The sequence below is a fragment of the Mytilus edulis genome, chromosome 4 (assembly GCF_963676685.1).
Source record: "Mytilus edulis chromosome 4, xbMytEdul2.2, whole genome shotgun sequence".
In the NCBI taxonomy this organism is placed as follows: domain Eukaryota; kingdom Metazoa; phylum Mollusca; class Bivalvia; order Mytilida; family Mytilidae; genus Mytilus; species Mytilus edulis.
Window position 1 is genome coordinate 27626258 of NC_092347.1, and position 24258 is coordinate 27650515.

At 31.5% G+C, this 24258-nt stretch overlaps 1 protein-coding gene across 3 annotated transcripts in view; it reads right to left on the reverse strand.

The window, feature by feature from the left end:
• LOC139521808 (C-myc promoter-binding protein-like) overlaps positions 1 to 23851 on the reverse strand; it is a 46567-nt gene extending 22716 nt beyond the window's left edge. For all 3 annotated transcript variants that reach the window (XR_011664072.1, XM_071315443.1, XM_071315442.1), the window contains exons 1-19: positions 23788 to 23851; positions 16207 to 16335; positions 11891 to 12188; positions 11290 to 11479; positions 10926 to 10982; positions 9388 to 9457; positions 8895 to 9064; positions 7912 to 8156; positions 7078 to 7144; positions 6476 to 6531; positions 5994 to 6138; positions 4615 to 4708; positions 2889 to 2970; positions 2601 to 2643; positions 2048 to 2188; positions 1685 to 1826; positions 1251 to 1396; positions 700 to 752; positions 218 to 280 (exon numbers count right to left, since the gene is read on the reverse strand). Coding sequence is in view for 2 of the 3 variants with exons in the window: in XM_071315443.1 (XP_071171544.1) it covers positions 218 to 280; positions 700 to 752; positions 1251 to 1396; positions 1685 to 1826; positions 2048 to 2188; positions 2601 to 2643; positions 2889 to 2970; positions 4615 to 4708; positions 5994 to 6138; positions 6476 to 6531; positions 7078 to 7144; positions 7912 to 8156; positions 8895 to 9064; positions 9388 to 9457; positions 10926 to 10982; positions 11290 to 11479; positions 11891 to 12186 (2060 nt within the window). In the remaining variant the exon portion in view is untranslated. The remainder of the gene's footprint in view (positions 1 to 217; positions 281 to 699; positions 753 to 1250; positions 1397 to 1684; positions 1827 to 2047; positions 2189 to 2600; positions 2644 to 2888; positions 2971 to 4614; positions 4709 to 5993; positions 6139 to 6475; positions 6532 to 7077; positions 7145 to 7911; positions 8157 to 8894; positions 9065 to 9387; positions 9458 to 10925; positions 10983 to 11289; positions 11480 to 11890; positions 12189 to 16206; positions 16336 to 23787) is intronic.
• Between the last annotated feature and the right edge of the window lie 407 nt (positions 23852 to 24258).

A 24258-nucleotide genomic window follows, 5' to 3' on the forward strand; every position in this document is an offset into this window, starting at 1 on the left:
GATTTTTTGCTCCATTTCAGAGGTGGCATTGTTCCTTTGATTTTCTTTCATCAAGTGTGTGTGTTTTGATTTTGTGTAATGTATATCAACACACCATATCCATTCTTTCACAGCACTATAAACTAGGAAATTCTTGTGCTGTCTTTTTTCTAGGTTTTTTCCCAACTGAATTTCAATTTTAGCCATTTTGAGATTAGTTATAATTTTATGTAATTACCTGTATTTAGCTCCCTCAGGTAAGCCTACTGGTTCAGGAGGCATAATATAGACTGTTCTTTCACTGTAAGTAAAAAAAAATTGCTTAACTATTGCATCAGGACATACAGTAGTAAAAATCCTTTGGTACTCTAACTTGTATAAACTAACTTCTCGTTCATTCAAAAAAAAAAATCTTTCAAAAACAGGTTTCAAATTTATCACAAAGAGATTATTTTCACTGACTGAAAATTTTCATGAGAGCTATATTGCAATACGAAAACAGTGCAGTTGATCTTGAAATTAAAATATTGTTATTGCAGGAATATACATGACATACAGATGTATTGGTTTCATTTAACCTACATCTCATATGCTGAGAACTCAATTTAACAGTACAGCCATTCATATAATTAACACTTATTAAATGAGTGAGGCTTTTTCTTTCAAAAGTCCTATCATTTTTCTTCTTCTTTACTTTGGCAATATTTATACTATAATTACCTGTGTGAACCATCTAGTTCTATCAACTTCGGTTCATCTAATGTTTCATTTACCTGTAAATACAAAAACATGTTAACAATCTTTGTAATAAAGGTCAGGTAAAGATAAAATAACAACCACATCTATCATCTACACCTGTTTATAACATGTTGTTCTGATATAAGATTCTCAAATTCTCAAATACTTTGGCAATTTTTAAAACCTTTTCTCTACCATTGTTTAAAAAAATCTAATCAATGTGTGGTTGCTAATGATCTCAGTAGATAATTGGTGAATCTAAAAGGTCAAAACCTTTATCAACTCTTTGAATAATTCAAAATGATAACAGGCGTTCAAGAAATTGACAAAATGGATAAATCCAATAATCCACTTGTACCAATGTAATAATCTATATTTATCTATATCGAAGTCAAGGTGACCAAATAAAACAAAGCCCTTTCTTACTTTTTTTTAAAAGTTTAATAATGATGATTTTTTATAGCTCTTGTAGTTTTTGTGCAAACATTCATCTATAAAGCCAAAGATAATATGTAATATAATAACAAACACACCTTTTCTGTACATTCATCAAAAAATGCTAAGCTAGCATCATTGTCGGAGACAAAAGATCTCTCTTCTAGGAATCGGATAAATGTCTGAGTTTTGGTTAAATTTTGGTAAAACTTGGAATTTGCTTTGTCTCGACTCTTTAGAAAACCTGCAATGAAAAATTACAAAAGATGTAATTTCAAACACTTACAAGATGAAATCAAGTTATGTTTTTTCTTGGTATATAATTTTATTTTTTTCTTTCAAGAGTTTTTCATCAAAATTGAATGCTATTATGATAACCACTTAAAATAAAACACTTAGATTTCATAATGATTTTTTCCTCTTAGACAACCATCTAATTTTTCTATGGCAGCCAGTGCATGCCTTAATGACAATTCAATGATAAGAACATGAAAACATGTATTCATTTCTTTTTTTTCCACGAAAAGCCTACCTTGCATGTCAAACAAAGAGGTAACATCAGTTGTCCCCAGGGTAGGAGCTCTTGTAATTGGTTTTAAGTAACTTCTGTATCCTTTCAAAACACAAGCTTGAAAACGTAAAAAGGCTTCTTGTATACGCAACTCCATTAATGTCTACAAAAGTAAAACGAAGAAAAAAAAATGATTAAAAATGGAAATATCTAAAACATTTCTTACAAACTATAGGGCTGAATACAATTGTGACACATCTTTAGTAACAAAACTATGTAAATCATTTAATTAATGTTATAAAACTTCTGACTTTAAATACATAAAGAGCTATCTTTTATACTCAAGATAGTTTTCTACTTTAAACAGATACAAAGTATAAATACCTCTTTTCTTTTCATTCTGAAGTCATGTTCCATGGGAGCAAGTTCTAGAACAATTTCATCTACCATCTGAGTACCAACACGGGTTGTACATAATTCATCAAATAATTTATGCAACGTTTCTTGTAAAACACGAGCTGGTTTCTGAAAATTAGAATTCAATGATTACACTGCATCAAATCAAAGTAATAGTTCAGAACTGATTTTTCTCTTTTGACAAAAACATTTCCTATCTTATTCTTTTGTTTTGTACCGTTAAATAAATGGTTATATCTGTACATTTTTATGAGTAATCAGAATAGAAATGATATTTGGTACTGCATATATGAGTGTATACTAAGAAGAATGATCTTAATGTTTGGTTGTTGGGAAAGTGGACTATGAAATTAACATTAACTTAAATGTTAATAAGTAAGGGAAAATCTGGTTTTGTTAAAGCGTTGAGATTTTTTTTCACTTTGATATTTGGTGAATGTTCATGTGCTAGCCATGTAGCAGAACTAGATGTTACCATGGTTTTATGATATCCTTATCTTTTTACCTAGCCTGTACATACCTTTGGTAGGTTTCTGTAGTTAATGTTCTTTTTATCATCAGGTCTGTAAAATAATAATCAAAATTAACAACTACACCTATAAAGCTATGTAAAATGTCAAAACAATTATTTAAGTGCAAAAATATGTCCTAAAACATGTTCAATATAAAATTCATCTAAATATCTAACTAAATGACTCTTAAACTGCATCATTTTTTCAAAAGTAAGCTCCATTTATAAAACATAGATTGTAAATAAACACAACACTGTTTATATATTATTTTGTTGTTGATTACTTTATATACTTACAAACTGATTGTGATAGTATCTAAATCTACACACACAACATCTGAAGGAGGGTCATACAGGTCAAAATATCGGGAATCTATACCTATTAATTAAAAATAAAACAATTAAATTCTTTCTCTTACATGACAAACCTATTAATGATTGCTCCGCAGGGTGCAGCTTTATATGACCGCAGAGGTCAATCCCTGAACAGTTGGGGCAAGTATGGACACAACATTCAAGCTTGATACAGCTCTGAATTTGGATAGTGATAAATTTTTTGAAATATGAGTTTCTTACACAAAACAAATGTCAAGATCTTACAAATCTATTGCACAATATTGTGCAATTAAAGAATTCTTCTTCAAACTTTTCAAAAACTTGAATTTTGAGAAATTTTGGGGAAAAAAATGGAAAACTACTACCACCCCCTATTTTATTGTAATTAGTCCAAAACCTGACATTCCTTTATACATAATTTACAAGTAGTGTAAGGGACATAAACATACCCAACATGGAATGTTAAATGTTTTTGAGTTAACTCCCTTACACTGCTTTTAAATTGTCTTAATTGTCCATTGCCCAGAAAAAACGAGTTTTTCCCCTTCCCCTCCCCCCCCCCCCCCCCCCCCCAAATTCCAAAACATTTTGAGCCATAACCCCCAAAAGTCAATACTAACTATCCCTTCATGGTACGGAAACTTGTGGTATAATTTCAGAGAGATTCATACACTTAAACACAAGTTATTGTTTGAAAACTACAAAAATGCTTATTTTGGGCCTCCTTTTTGGCCCCTAATTCCAAAACAATTGGGACCATAACCCCCACCATCAATACCAATTACACCTTTATGGTATGGTAACTTGTGGTATAATTTCAGAGAGATTCATACACTTAAACACAAGTTATTGTTTGAAAACTACAAAAATGCTTATTTTTGGACCCCTTTTTAGCCCCTAATTCCAAAACTATTGGGACCATAATCCCAAAATCAATCCCAACCTTCCTTTAGTGGTATTGAACTTTCTGGTAAAAATTTATAAAGATCCATTCACTTAAACTAAAGTCATTGTCCGGAAACTAAATCATAAATACGTCTTCGGACGACGCAGACCACGACGACATGATAGCATTATACCACGCAAAAAAAAATTTGCAGTCATATTATAAAAACCTTATCTATGCACTTTTATATAAAGAAATGATATTTGAGTGTACAAACATATAAATGTTTCTATTTTGTTTGTTAATTCTATACCATTGAAGACACAATAACTTAAAGAAAGACATCAATTATTAATGTTGTACACATGAAACAATCTAAATCACACTTGTCTGTATTTATAATTAGATATAAAAAAAAATAAGCTTATAAGAACAGTTGACGTTTTTATGTGTTTATACATAAGAAATGTTGATAATTGTAAAAAGATGTGCTATTACAGTCTTTTTTGCATTTTTGCAATTTTTTGATTTTGCGTCTGTCCAAAGTCTGGAGCATCTGGCCTTTGTAAGTCTTGTATGTTTTCTAATTTAAGTTCATTAAGGTTTTGGAGTTTAGGATGAAGTCCATTTTCAATGAACTAGTACACATTTTTATTTAGGTGCCTTCTCCAGGTGCATGATTTCCTCACTGCGTTGAAGACCCATTGGTGTTATCTGCTCTTTGGTCAGGCTTTTGTCATTTAGACATATTCCCCATTTCCATTCTCAATTCTATTTTCATACAAAACATATTTTACTTACCAACAATAAATGGAACAGGAGCACTTAATACATAGGACAGACCTAACGGACATAATGGAATGTATGGACACTGCCAGTGTAAGGGGAATATCATCTGAAATACAATCAAATGATCATCAATCACAACCTTACACAAAATGAAATGTATAGACAATATGTATGGATATTTTTCAATAAAATCTGTAAACACAATATCTAAGTGATTTCTACTACTATGGGTATCCACCTGAAATTTATATTTCTTAGCAGAGATTACACTTGGCAATCTTTTAACATTAACTTTCAGTGATGTGGTAGTCTAAGTGTGCTGGTGGTCTGTACCACAGGATTGTGTATGCGTCTAGTGTGGTTAGGGCCATAGGCTCGCTATCACCGCTGGCTAGCCTGCTTTGTGGGTGAAAAGAAAGCTGAGTGCGTGTCTTTCTGCCAGTACATAGCCTCTACACTATTCAAGACTTCTACAATGCCTCCCCGCGACAGGTAACTAGGATCTAGCATTCTATGCATTATTGTACAGGATCTCGGAGCAGCAAGGGCCCTAGAGATGCAGTGTGTAGGCCCATCAGAGTGTGGACACACCCTTGCACTCATCAACCTTGTCCCAACTATGGGTAAATAGTACCGCTGCCTTGTGGTTAGATCTGGGTAGACCAAAAGGCTATGGGAGCAGACCCAGAAAGAAAAGCCGGGAAGATGGAACTCGTCAGCCATGGCAGGCAACCATCTATGGGAAGGAAAACCTAGACAACAAAACTCCATCCTACAGGTAGTAGGTTTCTCGTATGGCTAATCACCAGACAGAATAAAAAATTGATGATTACGGAAACCCAAGATACATTTAGAAATCAGCATGAGGATATAACACCTCTGCTGTACAACATTGTTTAAGGGACATGATGCTGGTGGATGAAAGCCCACAGGAAGTCCACAAGCTGACACCCTTGTGTACACCAAAAGAAAATACTGACATGGAAACCTGAGGGAAAGAGGAAAGTTGGACGTCCCAAAACCACCTGGAGACGGACTGTAGGGACTGAAAGAACATCACTTGGATGGAACAGCTGGGCTACAGCAAGAACAGCAGCTAAAGACCGTGTAAAATGGAAAGAATGTATCAGGTCCTTAAATGCCGACCGGCATGAAGAGGATAGGTGAGGTGATGTGGCAGTCTTCAAGCAAATGATCAAATATGACTAGTAGTAAGAGTAATAAATAATACATTTGTCACAGCAAAGGTGAACAATTTATTTTTCATACATTCAATTCAATGAAAGAACCATAAAGATTAATAAAGTCCAATAACACTGCAACAAGCAAAAACTGAAAGGGAGCTTCTCTTCAAGAAACCATTACCTAAAGATATAATTGGCAATACTTACATTTATGACAGCTTCAGCAACACCAGTTAACACAGCTGGTCGAAGTGAATGTATCAATACTTTATGTTCATGTAGAATATATAACAATAAGTTCATGCAGTTCTCTGGTCCTAAGTTCTTTAACATTGTGATAAATGAAGCTCCACTGAAACACACAACAAATTTGGCATAATAGTAAAATATCATAGATTCAGGTATTATACATCATCACAAAGGATACTATTAATAGTATTATTGCTATTTTATGAAATTATCCTGTGGTCTTACTGACTGATAATTTCCTTTCTAAGCACAGTAGAGGGATATAAAAAATTATTACTAGAAACAACGTTGTCATTGGTAAAATGTCTTTTAGCTTGTGCTTACATGTTGTTGATAGTATAGTCAACATGAAAATATGATAAAATACAGATTACATTAATCATTCATCGTACTCCATCTCTTCCCAATGAAACAATTCTTAGCAATATAAATCAACCAACCTTTGAGGCAGTGGTGAATCCTCTGGCATGGACAATATAATGGCTTCATGGCTGAGCTAAAACACCAAAAAAAAACCAGTTCTCATATGACTTAGACTTCCATAATAAGCTTGGTCTTTTTTCTTAAAATTTATTTCAAACAAGAATGTGTCCATAGTACACAGATGCCCCACTTTCACTTTTTATGTTCAGTGGACCGTAAAAACTCTAATTTGGCAATTAAATTAGAAAGATCATATCATAGGGAACATGTGTACCAAGTTTCAAGTTGATTGGACTTCAACTTTATCAAAAACTACCTTGACCAAAATCTTTAACCTGATGCGGGACAGACAGACAGATGAATGGATTGTCAAACAGACAAATGGACGCACAGACCAGAAAACATAAAGCCCATAAATGCGGTATAATTAAATGACAAGTTTTTAAACTACTTAAAATTCAGAATTTTTGTATTAACCAACTTAGATAAACTAAGTTATATAAAATCATGAGATTTAAAGAAGAATTTGTTACACACAAGATCATATTTTGCATGCTCAGAAAAAAATCTTCTCTCATTTTTAGCAGTGGTGTTAAAAGTCTAATTAGGACTCACTTACCTGAACTAATATATTGGGTCTTTGTGGTGAAGGGTATGGTACGTCATACATAAAATGGGATATATGTCTGGAAAAAAAACCAACATCTGATTAATGTTAGTATATAAACTAGTCATCATGAATGGAATAAAATCCTATGTATTGTTATACAAGTATTGAAAAGTTCCATCTTATTCACTGCCTTTAATCATAGTGCTACTATGATGCAAGTAAAGATATTCTATTAATATCTCAGTGAAATAAAATTATTGTTTGACTGGCTGAAAGAGCATTATTTTTGCAATCATTCAGATAGCAAAATATCATCAAGTGAAACTAAAAGTATGTGTGAATTTCAGATACTCCAATGTTAAAAGCATAATAGTCATGTATGACCATGCATTTGTTTAAACCCTAGTAAGGAACATGTTGTTCATTGGTTGTCCTTTACTGATGTGGTTCATAAGGGTTTCTCTTTTCTTGTTTTTTTTTTTTTTAACTTAAGCCGTTGGTTTTCCTGTTTGAATGATTTTACACTTGTCATTTTTGGAACCCTTTATAGCTTGCTTTTCAGTGTGAGCCAAAGCTCCATGTTGAAGGCTGTACTTTGACCTATAATGGTTTACCTTTTACAAATTGTGACTTGGATGGAGAGTTGTCTCACTGGCACTCTAACCACATCTTCTTATATCTATATAATTTAATTTGAATAAGGATGAAATTTTTACAATATAACGTTACTATGAAATATCTGATTTTATTTTTTATTCGTTTTTTAGATAAAGTGAACGAGTTGGTGATAATCAAATGATATAAATAAATCTACAGGACTTTAATATTCCAACTGTTACTAACCTTTCTAAAGGAACAGTATGGGGACCAGTTATAGAATTCCTATATAAATATGTAAGAAATAGTCGGAAGGCATCAAAGAACGGCCAATGTGACAGTAAACATATACACTTATTAGAATGAACAGTTTTCAGTATTCTATATTGTTCTCTTATGTGTTTATTTTTCAATCCAAGATGTCTCATTTGTAAATCTGACAATTTTTCCTCTTCAAATTCTTCATAAAACTGAACTGCAGCTCCATAGACCTACAAAATAAATGAATTTGATTTTCTTAAGTAAAAATATATACATGCTTATTTGATAGATTGATGGCGATTTAACCCAATTTTTTTAAGTTCAAATGTTTTCATCAAGGTCAGTGTCATAGATGGAGGATATCAGCGGCTTAACACCTTTTTTGAGATAATAACTACTTCTTCCAGAGGGTCATCCAAATATTGATTTTCCAGACAATCTTTAACAAAAACTAAAATAAGATAATTCTTAAATTCATAATCCCTTCAGCATGTTCAGTAAACTGATAAAATAAACAGAGAAAGTGTCCATGGGACATATATGATACCCCAGTTTGCATGAAACTTTATAAGGGACATAACTTGAGAACTGTAAAGGTGACGCCACACAAATTTTCAACTTGATCTGTGTTTTGTTTTCTTTATAAATTTCATAACATTTGGTCATGGGAAACTAAAGTAAGAGAATAGAAAACAATTTCCTGATGAACAGGCCTATAAACACAAGGGTAAATCTTAATGCCCCTCCACTAAAAGGGGGGCCAATCTTAACTTAAGCAAATGTTTTAAGAACAATCAAAGTCATTGGGAAACTATCTTTGAATCATTTACCATCAAACTACAGCTTTTCAAATTAAAAGGTGACAGTAGTTTACCAATGTTCTAGCCTCATTAAAGCATTTGAAATATACCAACCAATTCAAAAGTCACCTGGTGAAGGAAAATTTGCATATCTTGATAGACTTTTACCTTTTCTCCATCTGATCCTGTTAAAACGAAAGTAGAAAAGATTGGTAGAGGATGCTGAGCTTTAGCAGACCAACATTCAATTGATGCTCCCATAGGTAAACAGAACATAGGTACAGACTCTGGCAAAGGAAAACTTTCATAATCTTCTATGGGATATCTGTCCAATATTGCTGTAAAATACAAATACTTTTGATAATTTTGTAAATTGAATACTTTAATAATATAAAATTTTTGTATTCACAGACAAATTAGTAAAATTGACACAATTGAATATAACCCTTATCGATAATACTCGTATTTTAGACACAATTGTTAAATTTACAAATACACAACATTTATTAGAAACATTACAGGGATTGGCTAAGTATTATCAAAGTTGAATGAACAGATACGTAGTTTGAGTTTTATTCTAGACCATCTCAATGGCAGGTATTTAGCTCCTGTCATATCATTCCTATCAACAGATAAGTATGGTTTAGTGTACTGTATATACCTGGCTTATATGCTAATAGGTCTGCTTTGGTTACAGCTTTTTTGTAACATATGAAAACATCTGACCCAATCTGAAAAGACAAAATTATAAAGATACATTTTTTTCTTATGCCTTAAAATGATGCATATGTTTTTTTATCACAAAATGGATAGTTTTCTTTATTAAACTTATGTACATATACTTTTTTTCTGAAGAAAATTCGCTAATTTGTCCACATTTAGAAGAAGTTTACTTTTTTTAATTGCTTGCTTCCAGGAAGCAATTCGCCGACATACTTTCTGTATGCAAAGTGACCTTAGCGTGAACCTTCTCATAAAAATCTGGTGATCGCAATACGCATGGATTTGTCTTTAAAATAAACAATAGTCTGATTGTACATGTTAAACAAGTGCCCAATATCCATTCTTTTTTGTTGATTGTTTACTATAAGGTGACAATTGGTAAACATCGGAGTCAAAACACAGCAATTAATGCTGCCATATTTATTAAATCATTTCAGACAGAGAGAAAAAAATTAACGATTAAACGATATATTTGCGTAAATAATGATAAATCGTGCACAGAAGACTAAGTTTATGATATAAACATGCATTGGTTCAACAATTGGATAAACAATATTTTTCACCAGTCACTCGTTTCATATGACTTTAATATATATATTTAATCTATCAAAGTCTGTATGGTTTTAAACATTTTGTGATATGTTCTAATCCTTATTAAATTTTTCAACAATATAATAATTGAGATAGGTCACTGAGAAATTTCAAATATTTTAACTGAACGATTCAATAATGCAATTATTAAAACTGCAATAAACCTGTAAAGCAAGAAATGAGATGTCAAATTGACAGGTTTTTTGTATTGTGAAAGTAACTATTTTTAATCTTGGTAAGGATCAGGCAGTGTGAAATGAAATTTCTTTATTTCATAATAACCAAAATATTATAATTTGATAAGCATTGGTTGAGTGGTTTATAAAATATAGAAAAATTAATTTTCAAATCAAGGAAGGACTATAACTCTTGTAATCAAACTTCACCTCTATTTTTAATCAGTAGCAACATAAACAACTTCAATATAAATTTGTTGAGTGGTTCCAGCATTTTTGCATGGAAACTTAGATAAACTGCCATTTTGTAATCAACAAGGACCATACCTCCTCAACAACATAAAGTGAAAATTGACAATATCCAACTTGACCTACATTTGTCATCAGTTACAATAGATATACTAAATTGGTTGAATGGTCCATGGTCAGGAAACAACTTGAAACCCGACAACTGCCTATTATAGTGATCTTTATATTATTTTTCAAACTTTCATAACAATAATGTTATATCACCACCAGCTTTTGGTGGGGTTTGTGTTGCTTAGTTTTTAGTTTTCTATGTTCAGTTTTTTGTACATTTTTTTTTGTCTTTTTGAGCCATGCCATGATGGCATTGTCAGTGTAATTTTGATTTATGCATGGTATATTTCGCCCTTCTTTTATAAATTATCAACAAAGTGTTTTGTGATATATTCAAAATACAACTTACCATTCCTTTGTTTAGATTTTTCTCTATACAATGGTAGGCATGTGGTGGATTTTCATTCTGAAATAAAATCATAGATTATTAAAAAAATAAATATCTTCATATGTCTAGGCTTAATTAAATATTTACTATTTATGTTTCATATATAGGCAGCACATTTTTCTATGATATAACTTTTTCATATTTTATTTTTCTGACAAACATGGCAGAAGCATTTTAATAAGTTTCAATAGATTCATTTCGATTAAGTGTACATTCCTTTTTCATATTACTCATTAATTTGTTTCTTCTTTTGGAGTATTTACCTAGATCATCAACAATGAAATAGGTTAATATGGCGCCAGATTCTTTTGTGTAAACGACATACCTTATTTGACAGAATGACACATATATCCACCACAGATAGTGTATCACTAGCAGCTTCTTCTTTAGCTCTCCTGAATGTGATATATATCCTTCCATTGTTAGAATTGTTAACATTGGCAGGGCTACCCCAGGCTGTGGTATGACAAACCTCACATCCAGGCATTAATCTCTCCTTTCCTTCATACAACACCCTGTAAACAAATAACAATGAAATAAAGTCATGCATGTGATTATTTTCATGAACAGTGTCAGGGCATTTATCTTTAACATGAAAACATACAGACAAAACACCAGAAATTACATTTTCTACTATGCAATAACCAAACAATGTAGATCGATGATATGTATAATGTAGTTAGGTGATTATCATTTTTCACAAATACTACCACAATCTTGACTAAAAGTTCTAGTGTTAACGCTATATGTGAGGCAATCCTTACTAAAAGATACAATATAGAAGAGCTGACTAACATAGTGATTACTTTTTAGGACACATCACTCTAGCAAGTCAGCGGGGCTCTCATTATTAAACAACTAATAGACCATATTCAAATATCAAATAATTCCACAAACTAATGTGTGCTTTTTTATGATAACCTTACCCAACATCAATAAGTGGAGGTTTCTCTCTACTTCGTCTGTAACAAATGTACAATTCATGGCATCGTATACTTCCATGATTTAGATCTGCCGGGAACCCAGATGAAGTCTTAGCTATACATGTATAATTCTTCGGTAATTTCTCTCCTAATGACTTGTTAATAATACAAATATCAGTGATAGGATCTTGTTTATACGATGATTTTATGGCAGCTTCATTTGATATTTCCTCCAGAGGAAGTGGATTGTCAGGAAGTCCAACTACCACAAAATAATCTGCCACTCTTCTCTCATCCATATCTACAATTAACAAATAATTAATAACAAAATATTTGTCATTGATTTCTGTTTGTCGTCTTTGTTTTCAGCTTTACCATAAATCAGGCTTTTTTTCACAAACATCAGAGTCATTTAGACTCTTGTGGAAAGTTGTCTTATTGCCAATCATATCAAATGTCTTTATATTTTCATATTTTAAATATATGAAACCTCTTAACCATACTGTAATTGACTTATATCTATTTTCTCCAAGGAGTGTAATATCTACTGCTACTACCAGAGTGGCTTAATCAATGTTGTTTCAGCCACCTACACAAACTTATCCTATATTGATAAATCTAAGTCTAAGCGTACATTATAGAATTATAGCCTTTGTATGAGGTTGATACAAGATTATATTGACCTGAAAGAAGTATATTGACTGAGGATGAAGTCTGAGGTCGATATACTTTTTTGGGTCTATATATCCTGTATTGACCTCATAAATAGGCTATAATTGTTATATAATTAATTTCTGACCATATTTGTATCAAAATCGTCATTTGATTTTGTTGGACACTTATAGATATCATATCGTCTCCTAGGCAACATATTAGTTGTTATTTCATTTCCTTTCCTTTTTTTTTACATCTTACATATTTGAAGATTTTTTTCTTCAAATAATTGATCATAGATAATTTTTTATAAAACTTTTATCAATATTATGAAATTCATTACATGACATCACAAAGTATATTGGTTTTTAGATATTCTAAAAATAACTGTGCAATATGCTTTTTGCTATCTGCCGTTTTCTCTCTACCTTCGAAAATATAATGTGACTATCCCCGAACAAATCAAAGGAGTAGATTAAGTAAGACCCCTTTTTGGCCCCAAAATATAGCAGTTTTACAAAATTGTGAAAATGTAATCTTTTAGCTATTTACTGGAAAATAGAATGCTTCTGCTACATAAATATGGGCTGTTTTTGACAATACAATGCACATACATCAGATACTAGCATCATAAAGTCATGCTAAATAACTGAAATCTTCACAATTGAGCATTTTAGTTAAAATTTTAAACAGTTTGCCTCTAAAATGAAAGTGGCCGCATTCGTGTTCATTCATAATATTGAAATGTAAGTTGTATTTTATGATAATACATAACATATATAAAGGTTGAGGAAGAACACGGATGCGGCCACTTTCATTTTTAACAAAATGCATCTGAAAAGTGACGTTTTTTGTCATATTTGAAAGATTTTTCATATTTAAGCTTGACTCGGAGTGTTTTTAATGACTAAATCAGTTAAAATCTTGTACATAAACTAATTGAATCAATTGAAATAGACACTAAAGTGTTTAAAAAGTGTCCAAAATCTTTCGTTAGATGAACCTGAAATTTGAAACCAAAATCGGCCCTTATCTGACCTACTCCTTTGTTAAAATATTTGAATTAATAATATTAGGAGATACTGCAATGTATTTTAAGCTTCGACAGCATCAATTGGTGATTTGATGGTCACAAATTAACTTTACTTGCGATGCATTAGCATTACATTTAAAATCTGCCATACATCCTCTGTGATTGCGCATACAGTTTCATAGCATCAATTGTCATGATTGTGAATTGATGCCATAAAATAGGTGACGTTATCCAATCAAAATTAACGTAACAAGCAATGTCATATTAGAATTATCATTTTTGATAATGATTACAATAAGATATGGAAATACTGTAGTCATGATAGTAGATGTGATGTACAATGTTCGGCAAAAGTATAAAAGGTAGATGTTAAAAGCTAAAGATCACTCTGTGTCTAGACTATGCTAATAGTATCTTTTTTAAGTGGATAACACAAGAAATATGTATATAATAAATAATCAGTTCAAACCAAGTTTTGTTTAACTGACCATCTTTGATCAATTGTTTTAATAATGTTACAATAATTCATAGTCCAGGTCCTGTCTTTGTACCTTTTTACATCATTTCTCAATTACTTGAGTTTAGACAATGGTCAATACTACATGTATCAATAACTACTTATATTATAAAAATCTAGACAAAAAGGGTTCAATTTCTTTCATGTTTGAATTAGGAGAAAGTTGATGAAGCTGTATTTTTACACTATCATTCATCTAAAGTACATTAACACAGTAACTAATTCTTATATTTGAGCTAAAATCATTCACCTGTCAAATGACTAATCAATACTTGTACCCACATATGGGTGTTGACAACACTGACTGCTAAGATGCTTTTAAGAAATAATTATACTTTACAATATTTTTATCTTTTCATTAGTACTTTGCTATTACAACTTCAGTTTTCACATTAAAGATCAATTTATAACTTAATGCCTATAGCTACCATTAAATTTTTTTGAACTGCTGTAACATGAATTTAAATGAAAACAGATGACCTACCTACAAAATGTACTTGAATGACTTTTCACAACTTTAATTTAGTTAAAAGCAAACATTATATTTTTTAATCCTATATTTTTGTCAAATGCCTAGTTTCGATTGTGTACTTAGGTGTACATGTGTGTACTTCTTGACAACAATGCTATGTATTATGTAACATATAATAAATTGTCTACCATCAGACCTAACAAATTTACAAAAAATTTAAAACAAGACTAAAAATTTACACATTTATTATGAATGTATTTTTCAAGATCAAAATATTTCCTGTTATTTGATTGATTTTTGGGGCAATTTATATAATGAAATAGTATGCACCAAGCTGTGGAAGTATGTCTTTTTTAGCTATATCATGAAAATATGGGATTACTAGTTAATCCTAGTGTCATTTTCATCATGATGGCCTTATTTAACTTTAATACAGCAGAAAATAGCTTGACCTCTATGTGACCTAACTTAATAATAAATATTTGTAAATCTTAGTTGTATAAAATGTAAGTTAAGAAACTGATACCAGATCATCTAACATAAAACTTGTGTAATCACCTCACTCATTACATAAATATCTTCATGTTACAGTTATCTAAATAGCAGACAAAAAAACTAAATTTCTGGTCCAAAAATCAATTGTTCCAATAAATTAAATCATAACTAAACACAATTACCATAATACATTGATTACTATGAAAACTGGTTTGTACTGTTGACAATGTCTACTATCATAAATCAATATTTTCAGTACTGAATTTGACAGCCAATTTAATTTGATTTAACAACTAAATATTAAAACAAAGTCTAGCTACTTGATCGCCCCTTTGAAAATCTGAGCTGCACATCCTTAATACATTTGTATTAAGATAAGAGTAGAAGCTTAGATTAAACTTAAGATCATACATCCTGTAAAATGTTCAAACAATTTAGTGAGAGCCTTTATTGGTCAAAACATTTGGGAATAACCATTAGCTTTCGGTGGTACTGAACAGGGCAAAAAATATCCCATTTGTCAATGATCAATTAAAATTCCATTAAATCAGTATTTCACAACTTGAACATAATAGGGTAACTCTATTGTTTTTTTTTTTAATAGTTTAATAAATAGATGAAATTGAGGTATTTCCTGTTGCATTTAAATTGCAATGAAAATTTTGAATTTCTTTTTTTTTAACAAATAAATATTATTAATGTTAAGAGTTCTTTTATATTTATTATAGTACATACATTGTAAAATATATGTTAGTATCTATATTATATTAAAAAAAGTCTGATATAACCATGATAACATGCATATGTACAGACCTACTAAAAGTATAAGGTTAACTAATTAACTACCAATATGGTAAATATGCATGTATTCTAAAAGTCACATGAGACAAACTTCAACTTTAAGGTCATTCCGAATAAATATTTTGTTTGTCAAATCCACAGCTCATTGTGAAAAGTCAGTAAGAAAAAAACCTTGTTCAACATGATCAATTCAGGTTCGCCCTCATCCATATGAAAATTTACAATACAATTTTTTCAAAGTTTTGTTTAGATCTTACTTTAAAAAGTTGCTCAATACTAGTACTTCAAATACTACATGTACTATACATTTTTCAATTGATTACATTAAAGCTATGTGTAAAACTCACCAGTTTCAGAAAGGACAATACATCACTATTAAGGAACTGTCATTCTATTGAGAATTTCCATCAGCTTTCAAATAATCCTAATTGATCTGTTTCTTCCTACATTATGCATTTACACAAATGTCAATATATCTGCAAAGAGAACAAACACGAAATAATTCATCAATTCCTAATTACAATTTAGAATACATGTAATTAGAGTCTGAAATCAGTGTGTATTTTTAGAGTAATTTTTATTGTTTATTTATATCAACATTGTTATGACAATGTAGGATGCTACTTCTAATGAATCCATCTAAAAACTTAAAACCCTGACAATTGAAAACTATCATAAACATTAAAATGAAACAAAATTCTAAAGAACTTTTTTTTAAATAGACTTTAGTCTCCTAAAGACATAATACTTGTTATTGGTAGTCACTTATTACATGTATTATCATGCTGATTTTTCACCCTGTGACAATTACCTGTAAAATCTATAAAATGAAGATATTTTTTTTGCGAAAAAGGGATAAGAAAAGAGATGATAAATAATGGGTTGACAAGGAATTGATTGATACTGTAAATAATCTACAATAATAGATATTGATTCACTTACACATCTGTTATAACTTAGTCTTATGTTATATTTTGTAATGTCAAATCTGATTGGATAATGTTCAAATTTAAAAGCCTCAATTCCATCATTCATGTCATTGATGTACAATGACTGAGATTTTGTTTTTTTCATACATAGGCTGTCATATTATTATTTATAAACTTAACATTTGTAGTTATTTGTTAATATTGCATAATGATATCAAAATTCAGTCATGTCAGTATGCTGATAGTAATGCCCTGTTGAGGTGGAATTGTAGGAGTGATGTAATATCCCGACTACAAAAATATTTTCTGCAGGAAGATTTGCTATAGAATCTAATTTTCATATTGTTTTTCATGATATATTTTGCATGTATATATATATACTTTTGATAAATAATATTTTGTACAATCAATATAATTTAAGTCAAATAAATCAAGTTTTATCAATTTGAGTTAATAAGCTAAAACAACATATCAGGTACATGTACATGAAGGACATACCCGAACAGGAACAAAAGTGCACACACTGGAATGTCTAGCCTGCTTTCCTGAATATTGATTTTATGTTGAAAGTCTCAATATTTTTACATTAAGCATTACATAATTTAATCTTTTTATAAATCCAAGACAATGAGATCAAGGTCATATATATCCTGTCAGACATATTCATGTGTGTCATGCCAACAATTGTTTTTTAAATAAATGTGTTTAGTTCCGATGCAAAGACCCTATAAGTGAATCAATATTAACGCCAAAATATGCAATCTTTAATGACCTGACAACAGTATCGTTACTATATCCCTTCTTAATAAGTCTATTTAAACCATGCCAGACAGACATGTACGCCTCACAATCATTCAATACACCAAAAATAGTGGTCCTAATAATTGAAATTTGTAATTTACAAGGCATAAAACACTTCTTGATAGAGGTAGTTATTGAGATGTCCTGAATTCCCTGCCAGGGGACTATTTCAATAAATATTTTAAATATTGGATTGATTGATTGGTGTTTTAGGTCACTTACAGCATAGTTAGCTATTTCATGGCAGTCAGTCATTGGTGGAGAGAGCTACATCTATAGTGCTCAGAGAGAACCATGACTTTTGACAGGAAAATTGACAATCCTTGTAAAATATTGGAAGCTCCCAACAATGAAACATTTGGAGAGATGTACATATCCTAGTACCCCCAAAATTGTAACATTCCCTTATTTTTAAAGAAATAAGAATAATATTTTTTTCAAAATACAAGTTTTTTTCTTAAAATTCCAGTCATCCAGTCAGGCCATTGAAAAATTAATGTTGGTTTTCCACTAATATGTGAAAATTATCAAGGCCCGGCAGGGAGGAACAATTTTTAATTTAATTCAATTTTCTTGTAAAATCAGAATTCGTTCTACAGAGAATGTCGTTGTTATCCTGTAACGAATGTTTGTTTAACATTCTATATTGTGCCTTTGAGGTATAATCTATGTGAAACTAAAGGAGTTAGAATTGAGCAATGTTGAAACATTTTTAAGAGATTTATATCAGACAATTTTAAAAAGAAACTTTTTTTTCATGATATCTGCCCAAAAAAAAAGAGAAAAAAAAGAATTGACCAGGAGGGATAAAAACAGACCTGACAGGGTTAGGGGATGTAATGACTTTAACCGCGCATAAAGTAACGCTATACTTTGGTGTTCCATATGTAACGTCACATCCTTGGTTACTTTGTTGTGTGTTCTTGTATAGATTTTAACACGTTCCACATGTTATATTTGTTGTCTTGTAAATGCCTAAGTTATTTCATTGGCAACGAGGATGGGACATTGCAGAAACATGATATGAGAGATATATACACAGCATATATAAGAACAGGAGAAATTGCAAAAGTGACGAATTATGGAGGAATACAAAGATAATACAGCATGCAAAATAGAGAGGAAACATACACAATGAGACATGAAAGGAGGAATAATTGTAACTATTGTGGAAAAACACATTCGTTTGAACAACGTGAAGATTGTGGTGCTTACGGAAAACAGTGTAACAAATGTCATAAATGGAAGCATTTTGCTGTAGTTTGCAAATCGAGTTTGCAATCCGTATACCAGGACAATGACCAATTCAGGAATCAACGATACACTGAATGAAATCAAGATAGAAATGTTAGAAGAACAATGGAAGACACAAGCGAAGAAGAATATTCAGATGATGAGTTTTTTGGAAGGACAGTGAATCATTTGGGTGCAATTAAGAAAATAAATGTACATAAAATTGGAAACGAAGCAAGAACAGTACTAGTTATGATAAATTATGTAAAAGTGAAAATAGCACCAGATAGTGGAGCCGACAACAACGTAATGGATGAGTATCAGTACAGAGCATACAAAAACAGAACTAGAGAGGGAACTGAATTGTTAGAAAGCAAAACGAAATTGAGTACTTTGCAAAGCAGTCTAAAAGTAAAAGGAGAATTTATTACAACAGTGAGAAATGCAACTAGAGGAAAAAAAAGCAAAAGTAATTGTGATTAACATGATTAAAGATCATTAAAGGAAAAACTAATTCACCACCACTTATTGGAAAGAAAACACTTTTGGAATTAGGCATGTTACAAATACAAGAAGATGGAACATTAAAAGAGCCAAATGGATTAGGAATTCAGGGTGGAAATGCAAAATTTGAACATAAAATAACAGAATAAGAAACAAAGCAGCAAGGACTAAAGCAAACCACATAAGATACAACAATAAAACCGAAAAATATGATCAAGAAGATCACACAAAGAGACAAGAACACAAGAGCACAAGGAGACAAAGAATACAAACAAAATGTTTCAAATAAGCATTCACAGAAAAGGAGGTACAGAGAACATTCTTTTAAAATCAGTGACCGTGTCTTATTCAAGCAAGAGAAACAGAATAAATGGTCAACTGCATATGAACTTGAACCGTATATATCATATACAAAATATCTGGATCAAGCATAGGAGCTCAGCTAAAGTCAGACGAAAGAAAAGTGTTTCGTGACTCTTCACACTTCAAACTTGGAAATAACATTGACATTCCGCACTCAAATGGTAAATGGCGAGATAGAATTTTGATGCTCACTAAACCAAATGGAGACAAACATATGATTGCACCAGGAAGAAGAGAGATGCCGAACCGAAACAAGAGAGCACCTGCTAGATTTAGTGACTTTGTGGTGCGATTTTGAATTTGGACTGTAATTATCGAATATGATATCATAAGTGAAATATGGACTGTAATTATCAAAAATAGATATCATAAGTGAAATATGGACTAAAATTTAAACTTTTATTTCGAACATTAATTTATTCAATACCACTTTATTTGAAATGAAGATTAGAACTTTTGAAGAAATGGAGAAATGTAATGACTTTAACAGCGCATAACGTAACGCTATACTTTGGTGTTCCATATGTAACGTCACATCCTTGGTTACTTTGTTATGTGTTCTTGTATAGATTTTAATAAACGTTCCACATGTTATATTTGTTGTCTTGTAAATGCTTAAGTTTTTCAAGAGAAACCAACAATCATTTTTGCATGGCCTGAAGATTCTGGCAGATTGGATTTTGCGCATAAATACACCTCAATAATTTAAAGTATACCATGTATACAGTCGCTGTCCTTTGCAATTGTTTTCAAATATGTAAGTTGATCCATCAACTGGTTAAAATGAAATAAACATGTAACAAAAGTGACTGCTGTGTACCCTGAATGGCTAGATATATGGATTTTGACAGTCTGGGATGAAGTGATTAAAAACGATCATATAATTGTTATGGTGCTTTAAATAATGTCAAGAAATATTATATATCCTTTAAAATTTTTCATTTGAAATAATATATTTCAAGAATTTTCCCATTCATATTCAAACATTTATAAATAATCTATGCATGACTTTTTGTCCTATCAAATTTGTGACCTTCTATATGCTTCTGTCTGTTTAGCTGTGCAAAGAAGCTCTTAAGGTCCTTTTGATGATTTTGATATTTGCAGACCATAGCCAAAAAAAATTCAAAGGACAACAGGGCTACGTTTTCGCAGCTACTGTCTGTTTAACACACAACTCACAGTTAGTTAAATATATACATGATTTAGTCGAATCACATGATACATGATATATATACTATATATATATAAAGTAAAATTACAAAATACCTAACTCTGGGGAAAATTCTAAATGGAAAGACTCTAAGCAAATGGTCAAGTCAAAAGCTCAAACACATCAAAGTGGGTCTCATTGGGGTCTAAGCATGACACGGCAGTGTTCTCCCCAGGATTTTTTTAAGGCGCAAAATTCAAGGGCACGTAACTCTTTTTTTAGAGTGAACTTTTGTGATCTGAAGCAATCAGTCATTAATCCATGACATGCAATATGAATTATAATGCAGAGTATTTAATAATGAATTACAAGAATATATATATATATATATATGAAATAAATTGATTTTAAACACACAAAAGTTATTTATAAGTCAAAATACATATATTCATCTCTGTACTCTCTGCTACTTCTAGGGATAATGTTTCAAGATAGTGTTATTTTGTTGGACAGTCTGTTCCTCAATTTTGTCTTTATCCTCTTTAGGGTTGAAAACCCCCTCTCACAATAACTTTTGCTTATACCCCCTTTAACATTTGTAAGCCATGAAAACTCAGTCAGCCACTTGTCATTGAAACCAGAAACATGGTGCTTGCTGTTATCACTTGCTAAAACTTTAGCTAGGTTGAGATTAGGAGAATCAATGACATCTGCTTATACTGACAGTGAAGAGGAAGGTGTATTCCCCTTTTCATTAGAAGTCATTAATATATATAGGCTAAAAAAAAAACTTCTACTTCCATCATCTGCCTTTTGCTTAGAATTCACCCTTTTGTTATTTGCACATGTTGCAGAGAACATGTTCATTCAGAATTAATAAAATCAATATGGTTAAGACATTTGATCATATTTGGTATACAACTTTTTAAAACAAAAATATGTTAATGAACAGCTGACAAGTTTCCGTAGTTTTACATTACGCTTCCGTGTGTATTATTGTTAAAACCCATCTCTGGCAGGTAGATATAAACGAAACTTTGCAAGTTTTTTAAAGTTAAGACCATTGAAATTATCAACTAGTGACATTATATAGAAGCTGCAGCAATTCCGTACCCGTGTTGATTGTCACATATTTCCCGACGAACGGAATTTTACGATCGATGTTCAATGATCATTTTATTTCTAAAAACACGAGTTTGAGACAATTTACCTTGCAAGTAACATTTTTTCACTTTATATTAAAATAAATCACTTCTCTTTATCTGTAATCAAATAAAATTGAGAATGGAAATGGGGAATGTGTCAAAGAGACAACAACCCGCCCAAATAAAAAACAACAGCAGAGGGTCACCAACAGTTTATTTTATTTTTTTCAATAACAAATACTCTCATTCATAATTTTCATCGTAAATATCTTTAGCAATGTGTATTCAAATTTATCACGTGTATTCATCACGTTCATTGGTTGTGTTAAAATAGATTCTTCTTCTCAACCAATGAAAAAATTCGTTATTTAAATGGTCAAGTGATCACACACACAATGCGTAAATACAATGTATTTGTGATCTATTTCTTCAATTTCTGCACTGAAGTTTTTATTTTTTTTAATTTTCTTCTACAAATATCTATTTTCTTGATGATCATGTACGCTATTACATGATAACATAGTCCGATAAGGCTGAGATAAGCGTGGCTCAGGTAAAACTAATTATCAGTTATTGCGTAACACTGACCGACCTCTCAGCGGTGATCAGCAACTTGACAATTTTAACCAACATTTATAATGAAAATGTGAAAATTAACACGCTGCGGGATCAAGTATTAAGGGACAGCGGACAATTAAGACGCTGCGGGATCTTCGAAAATATTATGAAGGTGCTGCGGCACCGCAGCGTCATATCGGCCTGGGGAGAACACTGCGCTGGATTGCCGATTTTTTTTGTAAGCGTGACACATGAAAGTCAAATTATTGTGTCGGGAAAACGGGAAATGAGGTCTAGCGGGACCCGGGAAATGACAAAAAAATGAGAATTGCTTACGTACATAGTGTAAGCGGGATACGGGAATCTGACAAAACAGTAAGCGGGATACGGGAATCTGACAAAACAGTAAGCGGGATACGGGAATCTGACAAAACAGTAAGCGGGATCCGGGATCGGAACCCCCCAATGAGACCCCCATCAAAGCAATGGTTAACAACTGTCATATTCCTGACTCTTTAATATTTATAAGGAAAAATGGTGAATTAAAATCAGTTTTATAGTTACATTTTAGCTAAAACTCTCACTTGTATGATTGTGTATAAAATTCCATTATATTGAAAACCATGTGTGAACAAAACAAACAGCCATGACAGGTAAAAATGTCAAAAATAGAGGCACAGGTCAGCAATGTAAATTAATCATCTGATTATAGTACATTTTTTACATTGACATTGTAGAACATTCACTTCAGCATGTTCAGTAGGTCATTAAAAATATATGTAAATCTAATCTTACTTTCAATACTTCAAAAATAAAATGGGCAATCCCAATTTATTATAATTTGGAGGTTGGAAATTTGCCAAAAATAACCAAAACAAAACTAGGGAGGCATTTTGGAAACGTGCATGTGTACCTATGTATCACCCTACCAACTGCGATGTAAGAAAACTTCATTTAAGAGGGAAATAAGCATTGCACATTTATTAAGAGTAACTACATTTAAATTTATGAGATCCATTGTTTTCATGAACCTGCCTCGAGTTGTCCCTAGCTCACAGTCACAGCATCCCCAACACTGGCAACAGATTTTCGCAATTCGCGATCGACAATACAGCATTGAGAATTGATTGCAATATAAGTAAGCTAGCAACATGCGACCAGGGCCTGATGAGAACCGATACAAGACGTGAGAACTAATAGATAACTTAAAACAACACAGGCATGCAGGTGAGGTTGACTCACAGTATTTACTGCTAGCAAATCAACACATAGCCACCATTTTGAATAATATTCTTCCGCAGAATTATATTTTTCATATAGAGTGAATAGAATTGCAAAAGAAATTAAAAAATATCAAATAAGATATCAAAACAGTTTTACTTTTACATCACAAAGACAATATATTAGAAAATATATCTCGTATTAAATCACTAAATATAATGCTTAGAACTACTTTTTTGTAGATAATATGTCTCTCTGAGTTCACTCCCTTGTCTTTACAAATGTTCTTAAATAAGTGTGGACACAGATATGTGGGGTGACCTTATCCCTTATTTTGTATATGTTTTTTTATATTATGCATTTTTTATATTTTTGAGGATGAGCGAGTCAGGTGAGTGGGTGTGTTCGTATGCTTTATTACATTGTACTTATTGTTTTGGGGAAGGTTAACTTTCTGGTTGTAAGACCCGTCACGGCCAGGCTGGGAGACTG